Source organism: Phycodurus eques, chromosome 10 (genome assembly GCF_024500275.1).
Source record: "Phycodurus eques isolate BA_2022a chromosome 10, UOR_Pequ_1.1, whole genome shotgun sequence".
Classification (NCBI taxonomy): domain Eukaryota; kingdom Metazoa; phylum Chordata; class Actinopteri; order Syngnathiformes; family Syngnathidae; genus Phycodurus; species Phycodurus eques.
This window is the reverse complement of record NC_084534.1, coordinates 26,487,914-26,510,198: the sequence shown is the minus strand read 5'-3', so window position 1 is coordinate 26,510,198 and position 22,285 is coordinate 26,487,914. Positions and strand designations below refer to the sequence as shown.

At 39.8% G+C, this 22,285-nt stretch overlaps 3 protein-coding genes across 5 annotated transcripts in view; 1 reads left to right on the top strand and 2 right to left on the bottom strand.

The window, feature by feature from the left end:
- The window catches only part of eya2 (EYA transcriptional coactivator and phosphatase 2), a 32,604-nt gene extending 23,029 nt beyond the window's left edge, over positions 1 to 9,575 (top strand). For all 3 annotated transcript variants that reach the window (XM_061687499.1, XM_061687500.1, XM_061687498.1), the window contains 7 exons: positions 1,833 to 1,922; positions 5,641 to 5,699; positions 5,949 to 6,109; positions 6,829 to 6,943; positions 7,259 to 7,380; positions 7,480 to 7,580; positions 8,797 to 9,575. In XM_061687499.1, coding sequence (XP_061543483.1) covers positions 1,833 to 1,922; positions 5,641 to 5,699; positions 5,949 to 6,109; positions 6,829 to 6,943; positions 7,259 to 7,380; positions 7,480 to 7,580; positions 8,797 to 8,877 — 729 coding nt within the window. In that variant the 3' untranslated portion in view covers positions 8,878 to 9,575. The remainder of the gene's footprint in view (positions 1 to 1,832; positions 1,923 to 5,640; positions 5,700 to 5,948; positions 6,110 to 6,828; positions 6,944 to 7,258; positions 7,381 to 7,479; positions 7,581 to 8,796) is intronic.
- A 98-nt stretch (positions 9,576 to 9,673) lies between these two features.
- On the bottom strand, positions 9,674 to 18,969 carry tgm5l (transglutaminase 5, like). Its single transcript, XM_061687497.1, has 14 exons — positions 18,775 to 18,969; positions 18,506 to 18,688; positions 16,887 to 17,120; positions 15,970 to 16,088; positions 15,736 to 15,864; positions 14,443 to 14,620; positions 14,211 to 14,346; positions 13,811 to 13,914; positions 13,424 to 13,663; positions 12,662 to 12,718; positions 12,388 to 12,588; positions 11,501 to 11,658; positions 11,100 to 11,236; positions 9,674 to 10,362 (listed from the first exon to the last, which is right to left on the bottom strand). The coding sequence occupies exons 2-14, from the start codon at positions 18,678 to 18,680 to the stop codon at positions 10,212 to 10,214; spliced, it is 2,019 nt and encodes a 672-aa protein (XP_061543481.1). The 5' UTR covers positions 18,681 to 18,688; positions 18,775 to 18,969; the 3' UTR covers positions 9,674 to 10,211.
- An 893-nt stretch (positions 18,970 to 19,862) lies between these two features.
- pxmp4 (peroxisomal membrane protein 4) lies at positions 19,863 to 22,062 on the bottom strand. The gene is made up of 4 exons (XM_061687501.1): positions 21,891 to 22,062; positions 21,685 to 21,747; positions 20,880 to 21,078; positions 19,863 to 20,276 (listed from the first exon to the last, which is right to left on the bottom strand). The coding sequence occupies exons 1-4, from the start codon at positions 22,004 to 22,006 to the stop codon at positions 20,007 to 20,009; spliced, it is 648 nt and encodes a 215-aa protein (XP_061543485.1). The 5' UTR covers positions 22,007 to 22,062; the 3' UTR covers positions 19,863 to 20,006.
- Positions 22,063 to 22,285: the final 223 nt, after the last annotated feature.

Sequence of the window (22,285 nt, the reverse complement as noted above, 5' to 3'; positions counted from 1 at the left end):
CTTTTTTTTTTTTTTTTTTTGTTGTTTTTTTTTTTTTTTTCAAACCTTCCTTGGAGCAGAGGGAAAAAAATGGCTCGCAAAGTGTTGAGATGTGACTCATGCGCCAGAAATTCCTGATTAATTCCCAGCGCCCGAACGCCTCGCCGCTGGAACCGAGGAAACTCACTTGGACCGAACTCAAAACTTTACCGGGAATGTCACTCGGTTGAGCCAAGGCCCAAAAAAATAAAAATAAATAAAACCTTCATTTACTTGTCCGTGTGTTTGCTAGTTAGCAGGCTACCTTCTGCTTCACGGAGAATGACAAGCTCAACTCAGTTTATATTAAAAACAATCGCAGCTGAAGCAAAGCATGAATACGAATTGATCATAAAACATAAGACAAAAATAAAGTCATAAGAATTTAAAAACCAGAAAACAATAATAAAGTTCAAAACTCCACTCTAGCGCACAGGCGGCCGGTGGAAGGGGGTCATTAAACGAAACAAACGTTTGAGCAGAACTCCTAATGTGTGTGCGCTCGCTTACCCACAAGACCCTGCGTGTGTGTCGGGAACTCAATGTTTTCAAATCTTTCTTCCTCGAGAAAGGCTTTTATATGTCAGACGCGGGTGATTACGGATAATTATTCCACAAGAAGAACAATCCTTTCCTAATCCCTCAACTCCTCCTCCTTCATCCTTCCATCCGTGTCTTCTTCTCCTCCCTCAACATTATTTCCATCCCTGCCTCTTCATTTGGCCATCCACAAGGGCTTCATTTCTAATTGCGTCATCGTTCACCAGCCAGACAGAGACTGAGCTCGTCAATGTGAACTCGCTAATCTGGTTCTCACCTTTGTCTGACAAAACCCGTTGGCTCACCCGAGTAGCGCCGCACGACAACGCACTCGCAACTGCTTCTGTCGTCTCGGGTGACGGCATGCCCACGTAGCATTTTGTTGGCGCGCCAAGTAAAAGTGCATGCCCAAGGTTTTTTTAGTATTATTATTATTATTATTATTATTATAATAAAGGCACTTTAAAAAAAAAAAAAAAAAAAAAAAAATCAGTCTCAATCAAGTTTTAGCTCCAATTTTGAACATCACCTTCGTCATCAACATCATCTTTCATGAAATATCGATATCGACTAATATTTGAACTTGGACCACTATTCCACTAAACCTTTAGTGGCAGCCATAAAACTTTAAACCCATCGACTGCAAAATGAGAAAAATGGACTTAGCGCACTCTAATTCTCAGTGAGTCAAATAATCACCAGGCAGTGGGTGTTATTTGTTAAGGAATACTCAGATGACAACGTAGAATAAACTGCGTTTATTGTAGGAGTTATCATCAGAAATTTGCATAAGCTAATGGAAAGCTCATCCAGTATTTGGTCAGCAAAATAAAAATATGCTTTGAACAAATGAAAATGTAAATGTCATTTTGTGAGACACTCTACAAAATTGCTCACACAAGACGTGATTCGAGATAAAGATGAGAATCGGAGGAGCGCGGAGGCAGATTCACACTTGCCTGTCCGTGGCACGCGGTTGAGGTTCTGCCAGTCGACGGCGGAAACCGCCGGTTTCCCGCTCGCAGCAAGCGACCTGCGCCGACAAGGCCGGGAAAATTTCTCCAGACGAATGATTGTTCCTCACATCAGATCCGAGCGAAAAGCGTCACAATACCAGACCGCCGAGGCTGTCAATCTGCAGATCTTATCTTTGATGAAGTATTTTAGTAAGAGCGCACGTTGTTCTGCCGTGTTTTTAAACTGTTTGCAGAATTGAATCATGCTCTAAATTGAGCTGTTTGTTTAATTCTGACAGTTGAATTGATTTATTGCAGGATTCGTCCAAAGCGGTTTCTCTGGGTTTGTGGATGGAGGAGATGATCTTCAATCTGGCCGACTCGCGACTCTTCTTCAACGACTTGGAGGTCATTTAGCAGGGGTTCATCTTTTTTTCAAAGAACAACATGAAATCAATAAATCAATACAGGATAAAGTATTTTTTTAATATTAGAATAAATCAAATGAAACCTTATGACATTTAGTTATACATTTAGCAGTGCAGAGTGTTGTGAAATGGTTTTTAAACCTGTCCAGTTGGCGGGGAAGAATGAAAATATTACAGTAAAATAATAACAATCTAATAATAGTAACAAAAGATTAGAGCAACATTTCAACATTTTATGCCAATAATACAAAATAGTAATTCATGTACTATCTAAAAAAAATTACAAAAAAAAAAAAAAAAATCATTCAACTGAAGAAAAAAATGCAGTAGCGTGATTCTCAAAATGTGGGAAGAGGGCTCCATCTAGTGGTACACAAAAGAATCACCGAATTAAATGTTAAAACTGTGCATCATGTTAGTGTCTTAAACTTAAAACTTTTTTTAATCCAGTACAGTATATTTGTTAATTGTAGTTAAATTGTATTTAACGTTGAAGTACATTACATCTATGATCTATTTTACATTTCATTTATTTTGGTACAAATTTGTACTTAAATTTTGGGATTCGATTTGCAAGTCTATACTTTTACTACCGACTTTGATATTAATCAATTAATTTGATATAAATGGGAAACGAAAATCTGAGTAACAAAAGAAAGAATAACGGTTAAAAAAAAATGCAATGATTGAGCGTACAAGTCACCATGGAAAAAAAAAAAAAACAGGACACTTCATTAGGTACACCTGCACGAAAACTAGATTAAAATAATGACGTTCTATTTGGAGTCTAACTATTGGAGATGGTATTTATTGGAATTCTAATATTTATTATGGGAATTGCAGAACGCCGTGGGCAGGTCAGAATATTAGGAACATCCCTCGGTGTGATGCAGTCTATCGCTTTATAAGCACAATGAATAAACATTGTTGCGTGAATACCTCTGTGACTACGTCAATCAAAACCACGGCAAGTTTTGTTACTACAAACATTAGCCGCTAAGCTTCCTCCTGTAAAATAATGAATTACTTAATGCGCATGAAGCAATTAAATGAAGTGCGTGTGTTTGCTTGTAAAAAAAAAAAAAAAAAAGTTTGTGTGTGACAGGAACATTAGTGGAGTGGGCGGAGGAGCGAATGAAGGGACGGAAAGGAGCCAACAAAGCCATTTGCAAACCCGTTTTTCTTTTCTCTCTTGTTGTCAGGCCTCACTTAAATCTCTTAAGCAGCAGCAGCAGCAGCGTGGGGCCGACAAGTGCTGTTAAGTCTGAAAGGTGTAATTATCTCGTCTTAAGGCTCCTATTAAGGCTGTCCAGGACGTGTTAGTGGGTGTACTTCACCCTGCTTTGTCTTCGCATCCGCTCGCTACGAAGCCACGCATTTGACCGCTTACTGTGTTGAGCAAATTGGAATTTGACCTAAAACTTGAAAAGGAAATTGGCTGTCGATAAAAAAGGCTCTCCAGCAATTCGGAATTTCACGTTTTCCAAGTTCAAAAAGAAAAATATGGTGTTGAGCAATTAGACGTTTCCCTGAAAATGAAAGACAAATGTATAAACGTGTCAGTTCCTTAAAATACAGTGCCAAACATCTTGAAATTTCACCTTAAGGTTGCTGAAAAATATGCTGCTGAACATATTAGTGTTGCTGTTGAAATTTGAAGAAATCAACACTGAATAAAAACTTTTTTATGTCAACTTTAAAGAAAAAGATGCTCTCTACTTGAAACTTGAAATTTCATCATTATTAAAAAAAAATAATAATAATAACACTCTAAAAACTTGGAATTTCACCTAGAGTTGAAAGAAAATAAGCTTTTGAGCAACTTGGAATTCCATCTTAAAAAAAAAATTTAAATAATAATTTGATGACTTTTCGGCTCCAATTGAAAGAAAGGAGCCTCTATAATGCCCAAGTTTTGGGGGAAATGACGTCGAAGTGATGACTGAGAAGCTCCTTCTCTTCTGGGCTGAGCTCCAGAGATCCAGCGCGGAGATGGGGGAACATTCCAGATGTTTTTTTTTTTTTTTTTTTTTTTTCTTTCTTCCTTCTCAGCTCCAAGCTACAACGCAACAAATATAATAAATGATCATGTCAAACACAATGAAAAGTGGCGGGACCACTTAGCCAACTCACATAGCGGCCGTTCCGCCTCCGCTTTCCTTTTGCGATGACGTTGAATGCGCAAGCGCGTACACGGTAGCGGCTGCGCGGGGGTCTCGGCAGGGTGGGCGTCGGGTCGGCGCCCCTGAGACTTGAGGTATGCGTGCGGGGAAGATGAGGTAGCGTCTGCCTGCTCGCGGCCCCTGCGAGGCGCATTAGCGTTTTAGCTAGCCGCGGACGGCTATGATGTGTTATGATTGTATTTGTCACATTAACACTTCCCAAAGTTGTCCATTTCTTTTTTGTGTGTTTTGCGTGGTGGAATATGTAATATACCATCGAGCTGAGATTCAAACTCTTCACCTCAGAAGCGTGAGGTGGCCTCGCTAACCGCTAGCACGCTGCGCTGCCCTGCGCCATCGAGGAATGAGGGCCAACGGAGACATTAAGCATTGACTCGGACGATGACGCTTAAAATGAAAACGTGATGTCTAACAACTTGCGTGAAAATGTTGATACTTTAGTTGCGGTTTCATCAAACAGGCGACGTCAGACGCGTCGTTTCTGTCTCTTGGCTGGGGCTCATAACGGTTCTTTGTGTTACCTGTGAAAGGAACACTTTATGACATCGCATAGATGATCTACTTTGGTGGGAAAACAACCAATCAACATTTCCCCCCTCTGAGCAAATGTGCCCAAAAATACCGGACAGGGGTTGCGACATCAGCGCCAGCCGAGAGGATGTTTTCAAAAGCCAGGCAGTTAATAAGTCACAGAAGAAGCGAAAAATATAAACAACACTGAAACAAAACATTTGCTCTGCACAGGGTTGCTTATTTTTCTACAAAAGGCCACCTGTTGTGTTTTTTTTTTTTAACAAAACCAAAGGAGTGCACAGAAAGGATTTGTTTTAAAATTTTGGAACAGTATTTTCAGTGATCATTTTGCGCACTTTGTTTATTTAAGATGATTTGTTACTGTTCTATTGGGTCCGGGGGGGGAAAAGTTATGATGATAACAAAGTATGTTCTGTTTACCAATATACTTTGTCCGAATTCTTTTATTGATTTTAAAAATGTAATCATAATAAAAAATAAAACATCACATAAATACTTATAGGTCATGAACAATTGATATTTAGCAATCTGATGATGCATCTATTTTAGTTTTTGAAAAGTATCGGTATCGGCGATCTTACATTATTTACATGGTATCGCATCGATACTAAAATATGAATAGCAGGGATCCTCTGTACACCGTTGAACAACTTGGAATTTCACTTAAAGTTTGAGAGGGAGATAGGCGGTCTGAATATTGGGGATTTCACTTACAATTTCAGCAATAGCAATTTGGGATGACGCTTTATTTTGAAGGAAAAAATACGCCAAGAAATACTTAGTTCGACAGAAAATGTTCTGTTGAACAGCTTGTAACTTCACCTAAATTGAAAAAGAAAAATATATTGTCTGTCTCTTTAGAGTTTTGTCAAGGAAAATACATGAATCCAATTCCAAATTTCCGCTTTTACAAAGATCAAAATGCTTACATTTTCAACAAAACTTTGTTTTCCACATTTTTTGGTCTGTGTCTTTTGTCAGGAGTGTGACCAGGTTCATATCGACGATGTGGCGTCAGATGACAACGGACAGGACCTGAGGTAAAAAAAAAAAAAATTTACGTTTTTCGGTGCATTTAAAAAAAAAAAAAAAAAAAAAAAAGCCAGTTTATGCGAATATATGCGAAATATGAGGAAATTGCATTAAATGTTTTTTTTTTGCAGACCATTTCTTACTGACTGTTTGAAGGGGACAATGATTATTATTATTATTATTTTTTTTTATATACATGTATTCGGATCATTTGTGGTTTCAAATTGCTCCACTGTATCTGCGTTGCGATCCCGCAGCACGTACAATTTTGCGACCGACGGCTTCCAGAGTCCAGCGGGGGCCGGCTCCCTGTGCCTGGGCTCGGGGGTCCACGGCGGGGTGGACTGGATGAGGAAGCTGGCGTTCCGATATCGGCGGGTCAAGGAGATTTACAACTCCTGCAAGAATAACGTTGGCGGTAAGGTGTTTCATCCGTGTGGTGCAGCTGCAGAGTCTATAAGATAATATTAATTTAGTTCTTGTTTGGATTGAATAAGTTCTGTGAGAACAAGGCAAGAAGAAAATACATCACAACTTGAAATTTCACCTAAAGTTTACTGAAGTTTGAAAGACAAATATGCTGTCTACCGTCACTGACAATTGAAACTTTTGGAGAAGTTTCTTGGACTCTAACCTTGCCCGTACAATTTAAAGGAAATTACAAGAAATTTGGGTTTTTAGACAGTGTATTTTTCTTACATTTCTTCTTCCCTACAATTGAAAGAAAATGATAGCTATAATTTGGAGTTTCACTTGTAGTTCCGAGCAAAACACACGTTGTCTAAAATTGGAATTTCACCTCAAATTAAAGACAAATACATCGTTTTAGAGCTCTGATTTCCATTGCAAGTTTCAATGAAAATATGATGTCAAACAAGGTGTAATTTCACCTAATATTTAAACGAAAGTTTGCTTTTCGCTTCCAATTGAAAGAAAAATCCCCAGCCTTAACGACTCGTAACTTCAGAAACAGGACACGAAGGACAACAAATGAAAACCTGCGTTATTAGCCACAATTCACTCAGATGAACTTTCACGCAGTCGACCGAATGATTTCTTCGCAAAGACGCGTTGCAATTGTTAGCACAACTGCGCGACGTTGTCAAGTTGACGCTTGTGCCGCCCCCTGGTGGTCAGGTTTGCTGGGCAGCCCCAAGCGGGAAGAGTGGCTCCAGCTGCGGCGGGAGATGGAGGTCCTCACCGACCTGTGGCTCACGCAAGCGCTCAAAGCTTTGGCTCTCATCAGCACCAGGTCAGTTCACCAACTCAGCTTTTTCTTTGGCTTTTTGAGTTTTTTTTCTTTTTTTTTTTTTTGATAACTCAATTGGGAAAAAAAAAAAAATCTTTACGAGAGGGTAAGTAAATATCAGCGCTTTATAACTTTTGAAATGATTCCTCTTGGTCTCCTTTATTTTTCACATCCCAAATCCAGCATTTGAACAAGGTTGCGTCGACTTTCTATCGGCAATATACATGAAATATGTGGAAACGTTGCTTCGACTGCGCTCGTTAGCTCATAGCTGCCCGAGCGTTCAAATTAAACACGTCATCCGTGTGATGGTGTCAGGCCCAACTGCGTGAACGTGCTGGTGACCACCACCCAGCTGGTCCCGGCGCTCTCCAAAGTGCTACTGTACGGTCTGGGGGCCGCCTTTCCCATAGAGAACATCTACAGCGCCACCAAGATCGGTGAGTCGTGGGAACAAAGCAAACCCCAAAAAAAAACACGTATCCCCGATCTTGTTCTGAAAATGACTTTGTCTTCTTGGGTTATGGTGACGGTGGCAGGCAAAGAGAGCTGCTTCGAGCGCATCACTCAGAGGTTCGGCAGGAGAGCCGTCTACGTGGTGGTCGGGGACGGAAGCGAAGAGGAGACGGTGGCCAAGAAGGTGAGAGAGCTTTTTCCTTTGGTGTTTTGCCAAATAGTATCATGATTTGAGATTGAGATCATATTGGATATTCAAAACAAAGCGACTGTCATCAATTTCAATTTCATACATTGGATCCCGGGAAGTAGAATCTAGGTTGCTTGAAAAAAAAAAAAAAAAAAAAAAGAGGAACAAACCTTGATTAGGAAAAACAAAAACAAAACAGTTTAACGCAAAAGTCGTCTAAGTCCAAACGTGTCAATCAATAATTCATGAGAGATGTTAAATAAGATCCACTTGGAGTAACAGGCAGATGCAATGGCACCCAAGCTGGAGCACTGCTTTCTGAGTCCACTCACGTTTTTCGGAAAGTCACTTTAAAAAAAAAAAAAAAAAGAAAAAAATGAGTTAGGTTAAGCTAGGGTTTCAAAACAGGGTTAGGGTTTGAAAATTTAGCCTGGGTTTCAAATGAGGGTTTCAAAACAGGGTTAGGGTTCCAAGACTGAGTTAAGGTTTCAAAGTAGGGTTTCAAGACGGGGCTAGGGTTTCAAAGTAAGGTTTCAAAACAGGTTTAGGGTTTCATAGTAGGGTTCAAATTGGGGTTAGGGTTTTAAAAAGGGGTTAGGGTTTCAAAGTGGGGTTACAAAACAGCCTTAGGGTTTCAAAATGAGGTTAGGGTTTCAAAATGGGGTTTCAAAATAGGGTTTCAGGCTGGGGTCAGGGTTTCAACGTAGGGTTTCATAACGGGGTTAGGGTTTCAAAATAGGGTTTCAAACTTTAGCCTGGGTTTTAAATGAGCGTTTCAAAACGGTGTTAGGGTTTCAAACTGGGGTTTCAAAAGAGCGTTAGGGTTTCAAATTAGGGTTTCAAAACAGGGTTAGGGTTTAAGGGTAACGTTTAAAGCTGTTATTGATTTTGCACTTTTTGTATTTAAAATCAAAGATGTTGCAATGTTTTCAGTGCATCTTTCGTAACAGATTGATCATTCCAATCAGATCTGTGATCGTTTTGCTCATGGTAATCGTGATGTGAAATCTTCATCAAATCTCATCCGTACTCAGTACATTTGGTGTCTGATTTTTGATTTCTTTCTATTGAAAATCCAGCAATCTTTTTGGTTGCGTGTATTGTGCGTGATAATACCGGTCAGTGTGATTTGGATCATTGTGATCATGATTTAAAATGGAGTTTCATCCGTACTCGAAAGATTGAAAGGTTTGTTTTTGTGCGTCCTCAGAAGAACATGCCGTTCTGGAGGGTGTCCTGCCGGGCCGACCTGGAGGCTCTGAGCCACGCACTGGAGCTGGACTACCTGTAGCGGGGCGCCACCTCTGCCCCGCCCACACCACACCACACCACACCCCGATCGCCAGAATCTCCTGAACTCTTGAATGAAAAAAAAAACAAATAAATAAGACTGATTCCCAGTCAGTGTTGCTGAGTCAAGTCGGAGGTTGAAAACGACCAAAACAAGCGGCTAGAGGACCAAAGCTTCAGCGCCATCTCCAGGGAACTTTTGCAAATGTCTTTTTTCCCCCCTTTTCTTTCATTCAATTCATCTCACTTTCAAGAATGACATCTCTTGATTTGAAGTCCTCAAATAATAACATAGATGTGTTAGGAAAATAAAAATTAGCATCATATAGATAGAGGCTATGAAAGATACTAAAAAAATGTGAGTTATTTATTATCAGTCACGAAATTGCCGAAAACAAACAAACAAACAAACAAACAGAAGGGATGGGACAATTCTGCTTCGTCGTTACGGGATGTAAATGTTTGTACGCATTTGTGCTTTTTAACCCTCCTTTTCCCTCCCTAATCGTCTCTTTTGTAAATCAGACGGACTGTTGAGGTCACGCATGTGCCTGTCAGCTTAGCCACGATGATGTGTATATAATGCTTTGTGCTCCATTTGATTTGACACACGGCTCAAATAGACAAATAAAAAAAAAAAAAAAAGTAAGTCAATTGCACCGGATCCAGGACGCCTTTCCTTTTCGCGCTCTCGACCAACACGCCGCATACAATATATTATTATATAAATGTGTAAACCTTTCAACTTGTTCAATGGGAGTTTTCATAAGATGAAATAACAGCAATACGTACACAAATACCATTTTAATTTCTATATACGTTATAAATAGAATTATTAAGTGAAATATACATTTTAGAGGACTACTGAAAAAAAACCGGAATATACATTTACAAATACAATGTTAATTAGACATCAATAAAATTAAAATAGAAAACACCAAATCCATTAATTTAAAGTTTCATGAATTTTATTAATAACCTTCCATCGCTTAGTCATTTAGCATTCCATACACTGAACTGAAATATTTAACATAACATAACATAAAATGTGCTCATTTAACAAATGCGTACACTGTCCAATCAATTAAGTTAGAATTTAGTTTTCTTATTATATTAACAGTACAATAATAGTTTCAGATTAAATGAATGAGTTTATTTCCAGGAGCGATAATCGGCTTGCAGACACAAAAGAGTGAAGTAGTGCACATACGATACATAACCGAGTACGAAAAACCCCCAACAACTTCATGTCACAGCTTGGCAGTTTACAAAAAGTGTACAATGACCGCGTTCACATTTGAAGGTAAATAAAAATAAATAAATAAATAAAACATTTTAAAGACGGCGGACGGAGACCATCTTGAATCCTCTGACAGTGGACCTGTTTGAGAGGCTCAGCGAGGCCTGAAGCATCTTCGTTCCCGTCATGCTGGGGACGAAGGTGATGTGTTGCTCTCCGCTTCCTCCTGGATGCAGCGGGAACATCCTGAAAAAAATAAAAGAAATCAATGAAACACAAACACATCGTGAAATATATAAACAATATACTGTTTATTTTAAATTGTAATTTTTTTGCTTTATTATGGCAACCTTTGGCCAATCAACACCTGTGAAATCTACATTTTTACATTTCTTACTTTACTGTCATACAATTTAGGGGAAAGGGAAATCAAGACTCAACACTTGAACATTTTAGTTTGTTGTTTTGTTTTTTTGGGGTTGTTTTTTTTTTGGACAACGCAGCAATTTCATGTAGTATTCAAAGTTTCCGAAACAAAGCAAATGCATGTTGCAATTGCAATCTCAAGAAGTGGAGATCCCCTCTGATGACCCTGGAGAACAATTACATTTTCATTTAGGAAGTGGAAGCGCCATCTGCTGGCTGTACTACTAACAAAAAGAAAAGAAGGTGTTACTGAGAGTAATGTAAACATTGCATTTTTGTGGTTGCTGTACAAACTGCACATTTCGCAAACAAACTGGAATTTAAGGGGTGAAAAAAAAAAAAAAAAGAATGGATATTTTGTTAGTAAAAATATTATGTATTAAAAGTGGCCAAAAATAAAAGTAATCTTAAAAAAAAAAAAGGCAAGGTAAGGTAAGGCCTTTTGCACGCTGGTTTACTGAAGAATTTTATCAGCTGCTCAACGTCCGTCACACGTGTCTCACCTGCTGTTATCGTCTAAATCCAGTTTAAAGATGGAGGAGAAGACGGCGACTTACCTGAAGTTGGCGTGGCCTCGGAGGAGGCCGGCGCCGGACACGTTCAGCACGCCGCTTACGGGTTGCGAGAACGGGTTGGTGAAGGTCACGATGGCGCTCTGCTCCTGGTTCAGCGTCACGTTATCCTCCTCTTCAATCTAGAGGGAGAAGTGGCGTCAAAACCCAATTCATTAGGTACGCCCAAATAATCCATCCATCCATTCGATCCACCAAACATAAACTGTTTAACATATTGAACAAAAAAAAAAAAATTATAGTATTTAATACTAAAATATTTCGCCCATAAAAACAAGCACGTGGTTACATACTACCTGAAAATTATTATTGTTGTAAATGCAGGACTTTTGATTCAAGTGAAGCTCATATTGTGTGCGTGCGTTTGTTTGTTTGTTTTTGTTGACCTTTATGAGGAGCTCTGGAGTGACCACGCTGAACTCCTCGACGGCCAGCACGCGCTCGTGAGTGGCCACGTCCTCCAGCACCGCCGCCAGGTTCACCAGGTCGTCCCCCACCACGTCCTCGTACTGGCCCGGAAGGATCTGCTGCTTCATAAACTTCGCTGCAAATAAACACGGACAGAAAACGAATGATTTTCATTCACTGAGATTACATTTTGAGCGAAAACATTAACACTGTGTCTTCCAAGTTCATTCACATTACTCAAGTGAATTGAAAATAATAATGAAAACATAAATTACACTATTAAAAAAAAATATATATATATACCTAGGAATAAAAATTAATAATACATAAATGGTCAAATTCATTTGAGCGTACCGTCAGTAAAAATTAAATAGAAATAAAATAAAGAATAAACGAATTGATCACGGTATAAATGAACGCTATATTAAATATAAAGAAACATACATCAATTGTCAAATAAGTTATAGTATAAGTAAAAATAAATACATTGTCAAATAATAAAAATTATTAATTATGTCCAAATTATTATTTTTTTTTACCATCATTTATAATTTCGGTGGTAAAAAAACACTGTCCAGGAAGAAGCAAAGATTAAATAATTGAAATATGCTTACCGTAGAATATATTTATAAATGTGATTACATTTTTATTAATATACATTAATATCCAATTAATTAAGTTCAAATGTAATGTTAATCATTAGACTGTATCAGCAGACAGTTTTCACTCATTATTTCCAATTCCTTTTTTTTTTTTTTTTTGATATGCTATCTTCCTCTGAATGTTCTGCGCTCCTGCTTCAATGGCAATCCCTGTGATGGAATCCCCCTAAAGCGTGCATGAAGTTCCACAAAGAGCGGCCAACCTTCCGAGGGGCCGAGTCGTACGAGGCTGTGGTCTTCCCAGAAAGTGTCCGCGGGGCTGCTGTTGTACTCTTTGGTCTGCGCGTTGAGGTGGACCTTCAACATCTTGGCCACGCGCTGCCTGTTGATGACTTTCAAGGTGAAGCGGATGACCGCGCCGGCCACGGGAGCTTTATCCAGCGTCAGGACGGCAGCCATTTTGTCTTTGAAAAAACATGGAGCGGTGAACCCCGACGTTGGCGTTTTTAAGACTTATTTTGGAATGGCGGTTCTTACCCGTGCCTCGCCTGAGCGTCGAGCTCTCTGAGCTTGATGAGAGTGTTGAAAAGGGGCCTGTTTTGGGGGGGAAACAGCTGTTTACAATGCAAAAACCCTGTGCTTAAAAAGGAGGAGGAGGATATGACTTAATTTCTGCAAAATTATCTGCCAACAAAACAGGAAAAGATGACTTGGCGAGATTTCTTCAAACAAGTACCAGTAAATGTAGCTAGGCTTTCTGTGTCCTTGTGGACAAGCGCTGGGCGGATTTGTTTTATTGTTATATTTGAATTGATGCAAAGCGCTTTGTGTTGCATTTCTTAGAATGAAAAGTGCTTTCAAAAAAATTTCAATTGATTGATTGATCGCCTCAAAAAACTAGTGTCCATTGAACCCCGCCTTTATCGCGTGGGATACGTTCTAGATTTCTTAAAAAATGTAACTATAGCTAGCTTAAAAAAAAAAACACTTCCAATGTCTTAAAACGAATATATTTATACTACCTCCACCTATGAAATTATGGTATTTCTTATTTTAAGATAAACCTAGCCATACCCCAGTAGTAAAATCTCTAAATTCAAATTTCTGACTAAGATTTCTAAGCAAATTAAAAAATATTGAAATAAGTGAAATATTCTGACAAAAAACTGTCACGGTAAATAGAAATATCTCAGCAGACAAAGAACAATTGATCTGAAATGTTTCATCATCTTCGGTTAGATTTGAGTTTTGGCCATGCGCAGCAGTAAGAAGCTTCATCTTCGTCTTTTTGGATCTTACTTTTGATGTTTTTATAGTCGCCGGTGACGTTGTGCATCCTCGGGCTTCCCGCAGCTTTGGTGCAGATGAGCGGCCCCACTCTCTCCGTGTCCACGCCGCGGCTCACCACGCGGCCCTGGCTCACCACCGACGTGTGGACGTCGGCGTTCACCTCGGCGTACACAAAGGGGACGTCGTAGAAGAGGTCGACGCGGCGCTCCTTGATGGCCTTGACGGGAGCCGGCCCGCAGCAGTATACACCTGGAGCGAACGGAAAAGATTTGGCATTTAAAGGAGGCGACAGGGCAGCGGTTAGCGTGTGCGCTTCGCAGATCCGAGGTCACGGGTTCGCTTCCGATCTCGGCTTCGTTCTAGTCCGCGTGTTCTCTCGTGTCTGCCGAGACTGACCTCTGCTCCTCTCCTGCGGGGTGGGATCCAGAACCTGCCAGCCGTCCATGTCGCCGCCCAAATCCCGGCGAGTCATCCAACACTCCACCCACACGTGGAAGTTCCTGTTTGGGATTGGTCAATGTCAATATGGCGAAAAAGTTAGCATTTCCTTTGCTTTTCTGCGAAAGTGACCTGCTAAACTGCGGAAGGTCGATCGGCTGACCCCAAGAACATGTAGATCGGTTGTGCATGATTAAAATGTGTTAAACCAACAAATAATGTATTATTCTATTGTTTTCGAAGAGAAGAGTGGAAAATGACTGTCTCATGACCACATTTTAATCATGTGCAACCGATGTACATGATCAAATGAAGTACGTGTTTTCAGTGTATGGCACGCATTCGGTTCTCTACTGACCATATTGAGTCTTTGGTGCTCTTCAGCTTCTTTCCCGTCTCGCTGTAGAATTCCTCGATGACCAGATTGCCGTTGGTGTCGTGAGCCGAGTTGAAGTTGGTGACGACGCGGCAAGGAATGCCGAGGACGCGCATGACTGAGAAAATCAAAAGGAAAAGGCATTGCAACACAACAAACGGTCGCAGGTGACAAAAGACGGTGCGCTTTCGTCATGGGCCGCGTGAGTAATCACCTGTGCACATGACGGCGGCGTACACCCAGCACTGGCCGTACTTGACCGGACGGTAGCCGGACTGAGCCCAGCTCCTCAGGATGTCTCCGCTGCCGGTCCACGTGGACGCGTGGACTCCGCCGCTGAAGTCGCCCGACCAGTTGCCCTTCAGCACGCCGCGGTCGTCCTCGCAGTTGATCTGCGTTGATCGCAAGCAAAACTCAATGATCAACTAGTCCGCTGCCTAACGCAGCGGCGGAAGGATCAAGCAGGATTAAACCTATCACGTGAAATTGCTTCTCCTTTATTTTCTGTATTTTATTTTCAGGATTGACACCTCTTTTTTTTTTTTTTTTTTTTTTTTTACATACCTTAAGTTCACTTAACAGGTCGAAACGTTATTTTTGTTCTTTATTGTTTACAAACTGCCACGTCCTCTAACATACTAAATCTTTACTTTTGCTTTATTCACTGCATGTTATTTTGATGAGTTTTTTGTCACTTCTCTATCAATCTATTTGGTTTTTAACATCACTAAAGTTAGCTGAGGAGGTTTTAACTTTTTTTTTTTTTTTGCTGTTGCTCCTCCCCTAATATCAAAGTATGATTCTGTTTCCTTTATTTTCTGCATCTTACTTTAGGGTTTTTTATTTTGCCACCCCAAAACCATATTACTGTATTTGTTCTTTTTAACATAGATAGACTTTGGTTGGGAGGTTTGGGGAGGAAAAAAAAACAAAAAAACGTTCTTGATTATTTTCTAACTGCTACCTAACATCACATAATAATTATTTTCCCTTGACTTACTTATTTTTAGGACTTTTTTTTTGTACCCTCCCTAACATGGATTTATTTAGTTTTGTAACATCGCTGACGTTAGCTGTTTTTAAGAATGTCTTCCTTTATTTTACTCAAGTTGCTGCACATCCCCTATTGTTAGATTCCATGTTCATCACATAGCGACCCTTGTAAACAAACTGGATTTTATTTTTATGAGTTTTGCTGTCTCCTCTCTAAAACTAATCTCAAATTAGTAGGTTTAAAATATGAAGTTTTTCTTTATTTCCCTCCCTTAATATTGTGTACGTAATGCCTGCCACACAAATTGGAAGGAATCAAAACACATTTTTGCTTTGATCATTTTCTTCCTTTGCTTGTTGTGGTGTTGGACACCAAACTTTTATTGTTGCTCGGCAGGTTTGTCAAAGCACAGGTTGTTCTTTTCCAGCAGACAGCATTCCTGTTTTATGTGCCACAGTGACGTCACGAGGGGTGAAAGGAGTCAAAGGGCATACCCGGCGGGCGTGTTCTCACCATGGCTGAAACTACCCGGCTGATGTAGACCGGGTTGTTGCGGTACAGGTAGTCCATCCTCTTATCGTGTTGGTGCTGAGGGCTGACATTGAGCACGTTGAGACACGCTTCCAGGACATCTGGCTCAAACTTTCCAGGCACAAAGAGAAAGATTGAAGAATGACTCTAATGTAGCCCTTTACATGCATAATATAATAAGTGCGCTTTTTTTTGTTGTTGTTGCTGTTTTCATACCTGGTCCATGGACCACGGTCTGCACACGACATTCGTCGCCGTCCCCATGAAGAGCAAACTCGAGTCATTCTGGATGTATTCCTCCCTCTGGTCCTCGAAGGGAATGTAGACGCTATCAGCTGTGAAAAAAAAAAAATAATAATCTGTGATGTTAAAAACCAAATAGACTGATTTTAGAGAAGAGACAGAGCAAAAATAAATATTTGCACTTTGAATTGCCTTGTTTACAAATGATGCTCTACAAACGAACTTGCCTTGCCATGATGGATATTTTTGGCGGGAAAATTAACACTTAATTGGATTCATTTAAAAGATTTTGTGGAAAATATTGACAGTAAAAAAAACAAATACATTGACAGATTTAAAAAAAAAAAAAAAAAAAAAGATATATGGAACGTTTTTTCACAGAATCATGTTCCAATTACATTTTAATCCTGAAAATAACAAATAAAATAATAAAATGTTAATAATGGGTATATGTTTTGTATCATTTTTGTTTTAATAGCATTCATATTATATATTTGGATATTAAAATATTTTTATTGACATTCCATGTTCACCAATCTGCAATGTGTCAAGCATCTGACATATGTATTTTGATTCAATATTTTTTTTTTTTACAATTTTCAAAAATTACAATGCATTTTAATATATCCATCCATCCATTTTCCGTACCGCTTTACCCTCACAAGGGTCGCTGGCGTGCTGGAGCCTTTCCCAGCTGTCTTCGGGCCAGAGGCGGGGTACACCCTGAACTGGTCGCCAGCCAATCGCAGGCATTTTATAATAGATTGGTGAAAATATTCAAAAATTATTTCAATTTTTAGGTGCACTAAAGCCCTCATGCTTCATTCGTTTATTACCAACCATGCAGTATTGTGAGCCAAATTGAAGAAAACGATTCAAGCGTGACTCACCACGACACCAGGAGTTGCAGAGCAGGATGAATTTGCCCAAAAAGAGAAACTTGGGCTTGTCTTGATCCAACGCCAACAGCTTGAACGTGTAGCGGCCCACCGAGGCCGAGGCGGGGGCGCGGATGAACACGGAGGGCTTGCTCACGTCCAAGCCCTCGGGGTCCATGAAGGCCCCCCAGCGAGATGAAGGAGACCTTTTCGAGAAAGTCACGGGGATGGTCACGTACAGGGGGCCTGAAGAGGAAAGCCGTGTTTGGAGACCTTATCTTAGAAAAAGCTCTATTACTTTCAATAATAATAGTAATAATTTTTTTTTTTTTTTTCTGGATGCTCAAGGACACTTTCGAACAAGCGATGAGAAAATGTATGCAATCGTCAAGAGTTTGAGGAGATTTCTTTAACTTTGGAGAGAGTGGGCACAACAATTTGACTCCTTTTAATCCCTTTATATTTAAAACAAATACAATATATTCATTAGGTTAAGTTTGATTTATATTACTTATGTTGTTTACATACAGGCGGCACTGCATCAAAATCTGACATCAATGTGTAAAGGATATCACCGCATGGGCTCAGGAAGACTTCACAAAACCAATGTCAGTAAATACAGTTCGGCGCTACATCCGTAAGTGCAACTTGAAACTCTACTATGCAAAGCAAAAGCCATTTATCAACAAGACCCAGAAATGGCGCCGGCTTCTCTGGGCCCGAGCTCATCTAAGATGGACTGATACAAAGTGGAAAAGTGTTCTGTGGTCCGACAAGTCCACATTTTAAATTGTTTTTGGAAATTGTGGACGTCGTGTCGTCCGGGCCAAACAGGAAAAGAACCATCCGGACTGTTATGGACGCAAAGTTCAAAAGCCAGCATCTGTGATGGTATGGGGGCTGTGTTAGTGCCAATGGCATGGGTAACTTACACATCTGTGAAGGCACCATTAATGCTGAAAGATGCATACAGATTTTGAAGAAACATATGCTGCCATCCAAGCAACGTCTTTTTCATGGACGCCCCTGCTTATTTCAGCAAGACAATGCCAAACTACATTCTGCACGTGTTACAACAGCGTGGCTTCGTAGTAAAAGAGTAAGGGTACTAGACTGGCCTGCCTGCAGTCCAAACTTGTCTACCCTTGAAAATGTGTGGCGCATTATGAAGCGTAAAATACGACAACGGAGACCCCGGACTGTTGAACAGCTGAAGCTGTACATCAAGCAAGAATGGGAAAGAATTCCACCTACAAAGCTTCAACAATTAGCGTCCTCAGTTCCCAACCGTTGATTGAATGTTGTTAAAAGAAAAGGTGATGTAACACTGTGGTAAACATGACCCTGTCCTAGCTTTTTTGGAACGTGTTGCAGCCATAAAATTCTAAATTCATGATTATTTGCTAAATCAATCAAGTTTATCAGTTTGAACATTAAATATCTTGTCTTTGTAGTGTATTCAATTAAATATAGTTTGAACACGATTTGCAAATCATTGTATTCTGTTTTTATTTATGTTTAACACAACGTCCCAACTTGATTGGAATTGGGGTTGTACCTTTACCTGATTTACTAAGTTCAATATAATGCTAAATATGTTAACTAAAACCCAATAAAACACCAAGTCCTACCGAGCATGACTTTGACCCTGAGGGTGTCGGTGCGGGCGTCAAAAGGGCGAGCCTTCATGGGCAGGCTGACTCTGAACGGGGCCCCTCTTCGAACCACCAGAGCTTTGGCGTGGCTGAAGCCCGCCGTCCGGTGGCGCTCCAGATTCTCGCCAATTTCCAAGTCCACTTGTTGCATGCTGAAATCTGATGGCGGACACAAGAAATGAATTCCATGACAAATGTCGGAGTTTAGAGGAGACAGAGAGCGAGAGAGATGTAGCGAACCTCACCTTGAACTTCGTCGAGACAGTAGACGCACGCTTGGCGTGAGTTACTACAGCTATAAATGCCTTTGCCGCGCCCACCTCCAGCGTTCCATTCAGTGACAATTTGAACAATTTGGCAACCCTGACACTCGCTGGCATGCGTGACTAATCACGCTTCCTTATTTGTATCGCATTTACAGTGTGACGAAATTCCGACTAAATTCTCCATCAGCTATTGCCTCACACACAATCTCACTCGATACTGTTATTAGTCATCGGTAGCATAATATAATCTCATTTAATCATACTCACCCATTGTATTGAATTTACAGACAAGCCATTGGACGACATTCACATTAAATATCAATCAGTGGGATTTTTATTGTATTTAACTTGATTTTGTACATCCAAACGTATTTAATTATGTAGTGACTTTCTTCAGATTTTGTTTTACTTTCATATAATCATAAATTCTCTTTAAATAATACTGTTTTTGTTGGTTTAATATTTTGTATTTGATACTATAGATGTATAAGACAGCACACCATTTGCATGTGGTGTATATATGTATGTTTTTTATGTTTCCATTCTAAAATTTGAGAAATGACTAAATCCTTTTACAGAGAATCAATTAGATGATGACAGCAAATTATTACGCAATCAGTTAACTTTGGGATGATTCTGTTTGACATTCAATTTTATTTTATATACATTGTCTTTATCCGTCAGTGCATAGACATACTACTATTACGAAAGCACAGTAACTGTTTTGACATGCGGAAAGTTGCAATAGATACTCAATAGATGAGAATAACGTATGAAAGTTATTTATTTCAGTAGCTAAACTCAAAGTCAAATTCATAGAGATTTATTAAACTAAAAAAAAAATTCATTAGAAGACCAATTTGTGCTTGTTTCTATATTTAAAATGATGTTGCCTGCCTTATCTTTTATTAAAACTTAAGCGTTACTGTAGTTTATCGCTGGTTGTACTTTGAGAGCTAGATTTATTTGAATGTGGTACTTCGTATAAAAAGTAAAAAAAAATAAAAAAAAAACATTCATTTAGAGGAACCCAAAAAGAAAGAGAAGGCACAGTTCAATTGCTCCTATTTACAGTATTTTATTGTGTGGCAACAGCATTCATATTTCACAAATTATATACACTTGTATACTGTATATACTTTAATTCCACAAATGGAACAGTGTCCCGGTGCAGATCTTCTTCAAGACGAGCGGTCCATCGCGTAAAAGCTTCATTTGAGAGCAGCGGTCGTGCGCTTGTTATAGAGCAGGAAGTCGGAGATGTCGTGCCACACGTCGCTGTCGTGGTAGAGGTAGTTCATGGAGGACTGCAGCGACGGCTGCAGCGTGTGCGGGTGGTACTCGAAGAGCCACAAGACCGCCCCCCACACCAGGGTGGCCAACAGCGGGAAGGGGTCTCGTTTGGGCTGCGGGACCACCCCTTTCTCCGCGGCCAGCCGGGAGAGGGCGAACAGGATCCGGGACAGCAAGTACATGTTGATCTGGAACCGCGGCAGAGCAGTGGAGCTGATGCGAGATGTCGGCAAATCTCGCGAGACTTGATAAAAGATGAAATATGCTAGTGCGGTTTGCTTTTTGATGTTTGTTTATGTCATGCCTTGTAGTTGTTCTTCATTTTAGTTGCATTATTTCAGTCAAAGGGTCAGTAGTTCATTCTATTTTGGTTTTATTATAGTCAAAAGGATGAGTAGTTTTCCTTGTAGTTTTACTATCCAAGTCAAAGGCTCTGTAGTTTTACTTCATTTTAGTTTCATTATAAAGTGTGAGTCGTCGTACTTTTTATTTATTTTATTTTTTTACTATACAATCCAAGAGTGAGTATTTTGCATATATTTATTTATTTTTTACACAGTGAACAATTCTCTTGACACTTATATGACAGGAGTGTTACAATGCTTTTTAAAACGCCACCTGGACAGTTAATAAAGACGTTATGGCGGCAACAGCGTGACTCTGGGACAGACCGATTCACTTTACATGACTTCAAATGGTTGAAAAACTTTATCACGGAACAGATTCTGGAAAAACTCTTCTGCAATATAAGAACATTTAATTAAAAACAATTAAAAAAGTGACTTTCATACCTGACTGTTGATATTGTTGTTGTTGCCAAACACCAACCATCCTCCCACGCAGGCTGCCAGGAACGAGTGAGACTGCAAACTCCGCCCCTGGAGCTTTTCCTGCAGCGCCTGCAGTCCCTTGTACGTGAACACGAAGCACGCCAGGTTGCGCGAATGCATGTAGGTGGCCTTCAAAATGGCTCGGAGTTTGTCTGCCAAACTGTTAAGAGGAGCGAAAAAACACACATCAGCACAGACTCCATCACTTTGAGGTAAAGAGAAAGAAAAAAAGTAAACAAATGATTATTATAGTGGGACGAAAACGTGGCCATGCTCAAACTAAAATAAGTGTAGAGAAGTAAGGCTTTATATTCATGACTTGGGCATTACATGTAATTCTAATCTTTTTTCTACTGCATTGTACCTACTCACCGTGAAACTACTCCGCTCCATCATCTCCATGGTAACATTTGAGAAGACATGGCTAGAAATGGCAACAATAAAACACCCACGCTAACTTCAGCTTAACTCTGCTGCTGTGCCTAAGTCTCCTCTTGGATAAAATTCATCATTCAGAAGTAACTATATGAAGAAGAATTTGGAGATTTTCATTCCAGTTCCAATCCATTTGTTACGGTACTACAGTGCTTTTCTACTTTACACATCTACACTAAAAGAAACACATAATACACCTGCAGTAAAATAAAGAGCTGAATTCAGTGGTTATTAGGAGGTGCAGCCCAATACATTGTCTGCTGTGTCAGTATTCATAAGAAGATTCTGATTCTGACTCTGATTCTGAAATTCATTCTTGACAGCAGCTTACCTTCCACTCCGGAATAGAAAAGTCATGACAAATGCATGCGGCGCTCTGATTTTAGCTCCATATCTGGGACACACAGAACGGCGACGAATTTAGGACAACCATATTCAATGTTGCTATCAAACACGGACATAAAAACACGTAATCTTGTCTTATCCGCAACACTTTGGCACCAAGTAATGTGCGCTACATAAACGTTTTTCACTCACACGGCACCATTTCGGAAGCCTTTGAGAACCGCCAGAGCTGCTTTGTATTTTTCTTGTTGCAAAAGGTGATTGATGGTATAAAGTAAAGTTTCGAGCAGCGTTTTTAGCACCGCCATGACTTTCTATTGACAACGCTCGTTGAGGGGGACATTAATTCATGTTGCACACGAACAGTCCGAGCAACAGGTGTCACTCCGGAATTGGGCCGTCGGGGAACATATAACAACAAATCTGTACCTATAACGAATACCACAAAAATAAAAATAAAACAAAATACTATAAAACAAGCATGTATAAAATAACATCGTAACAAAGCAGTGGTAATATTACCTAATCTGTTACTATTATATTGCTACACATAATATTCTAATGATTATCAATTGATATGCAGTATT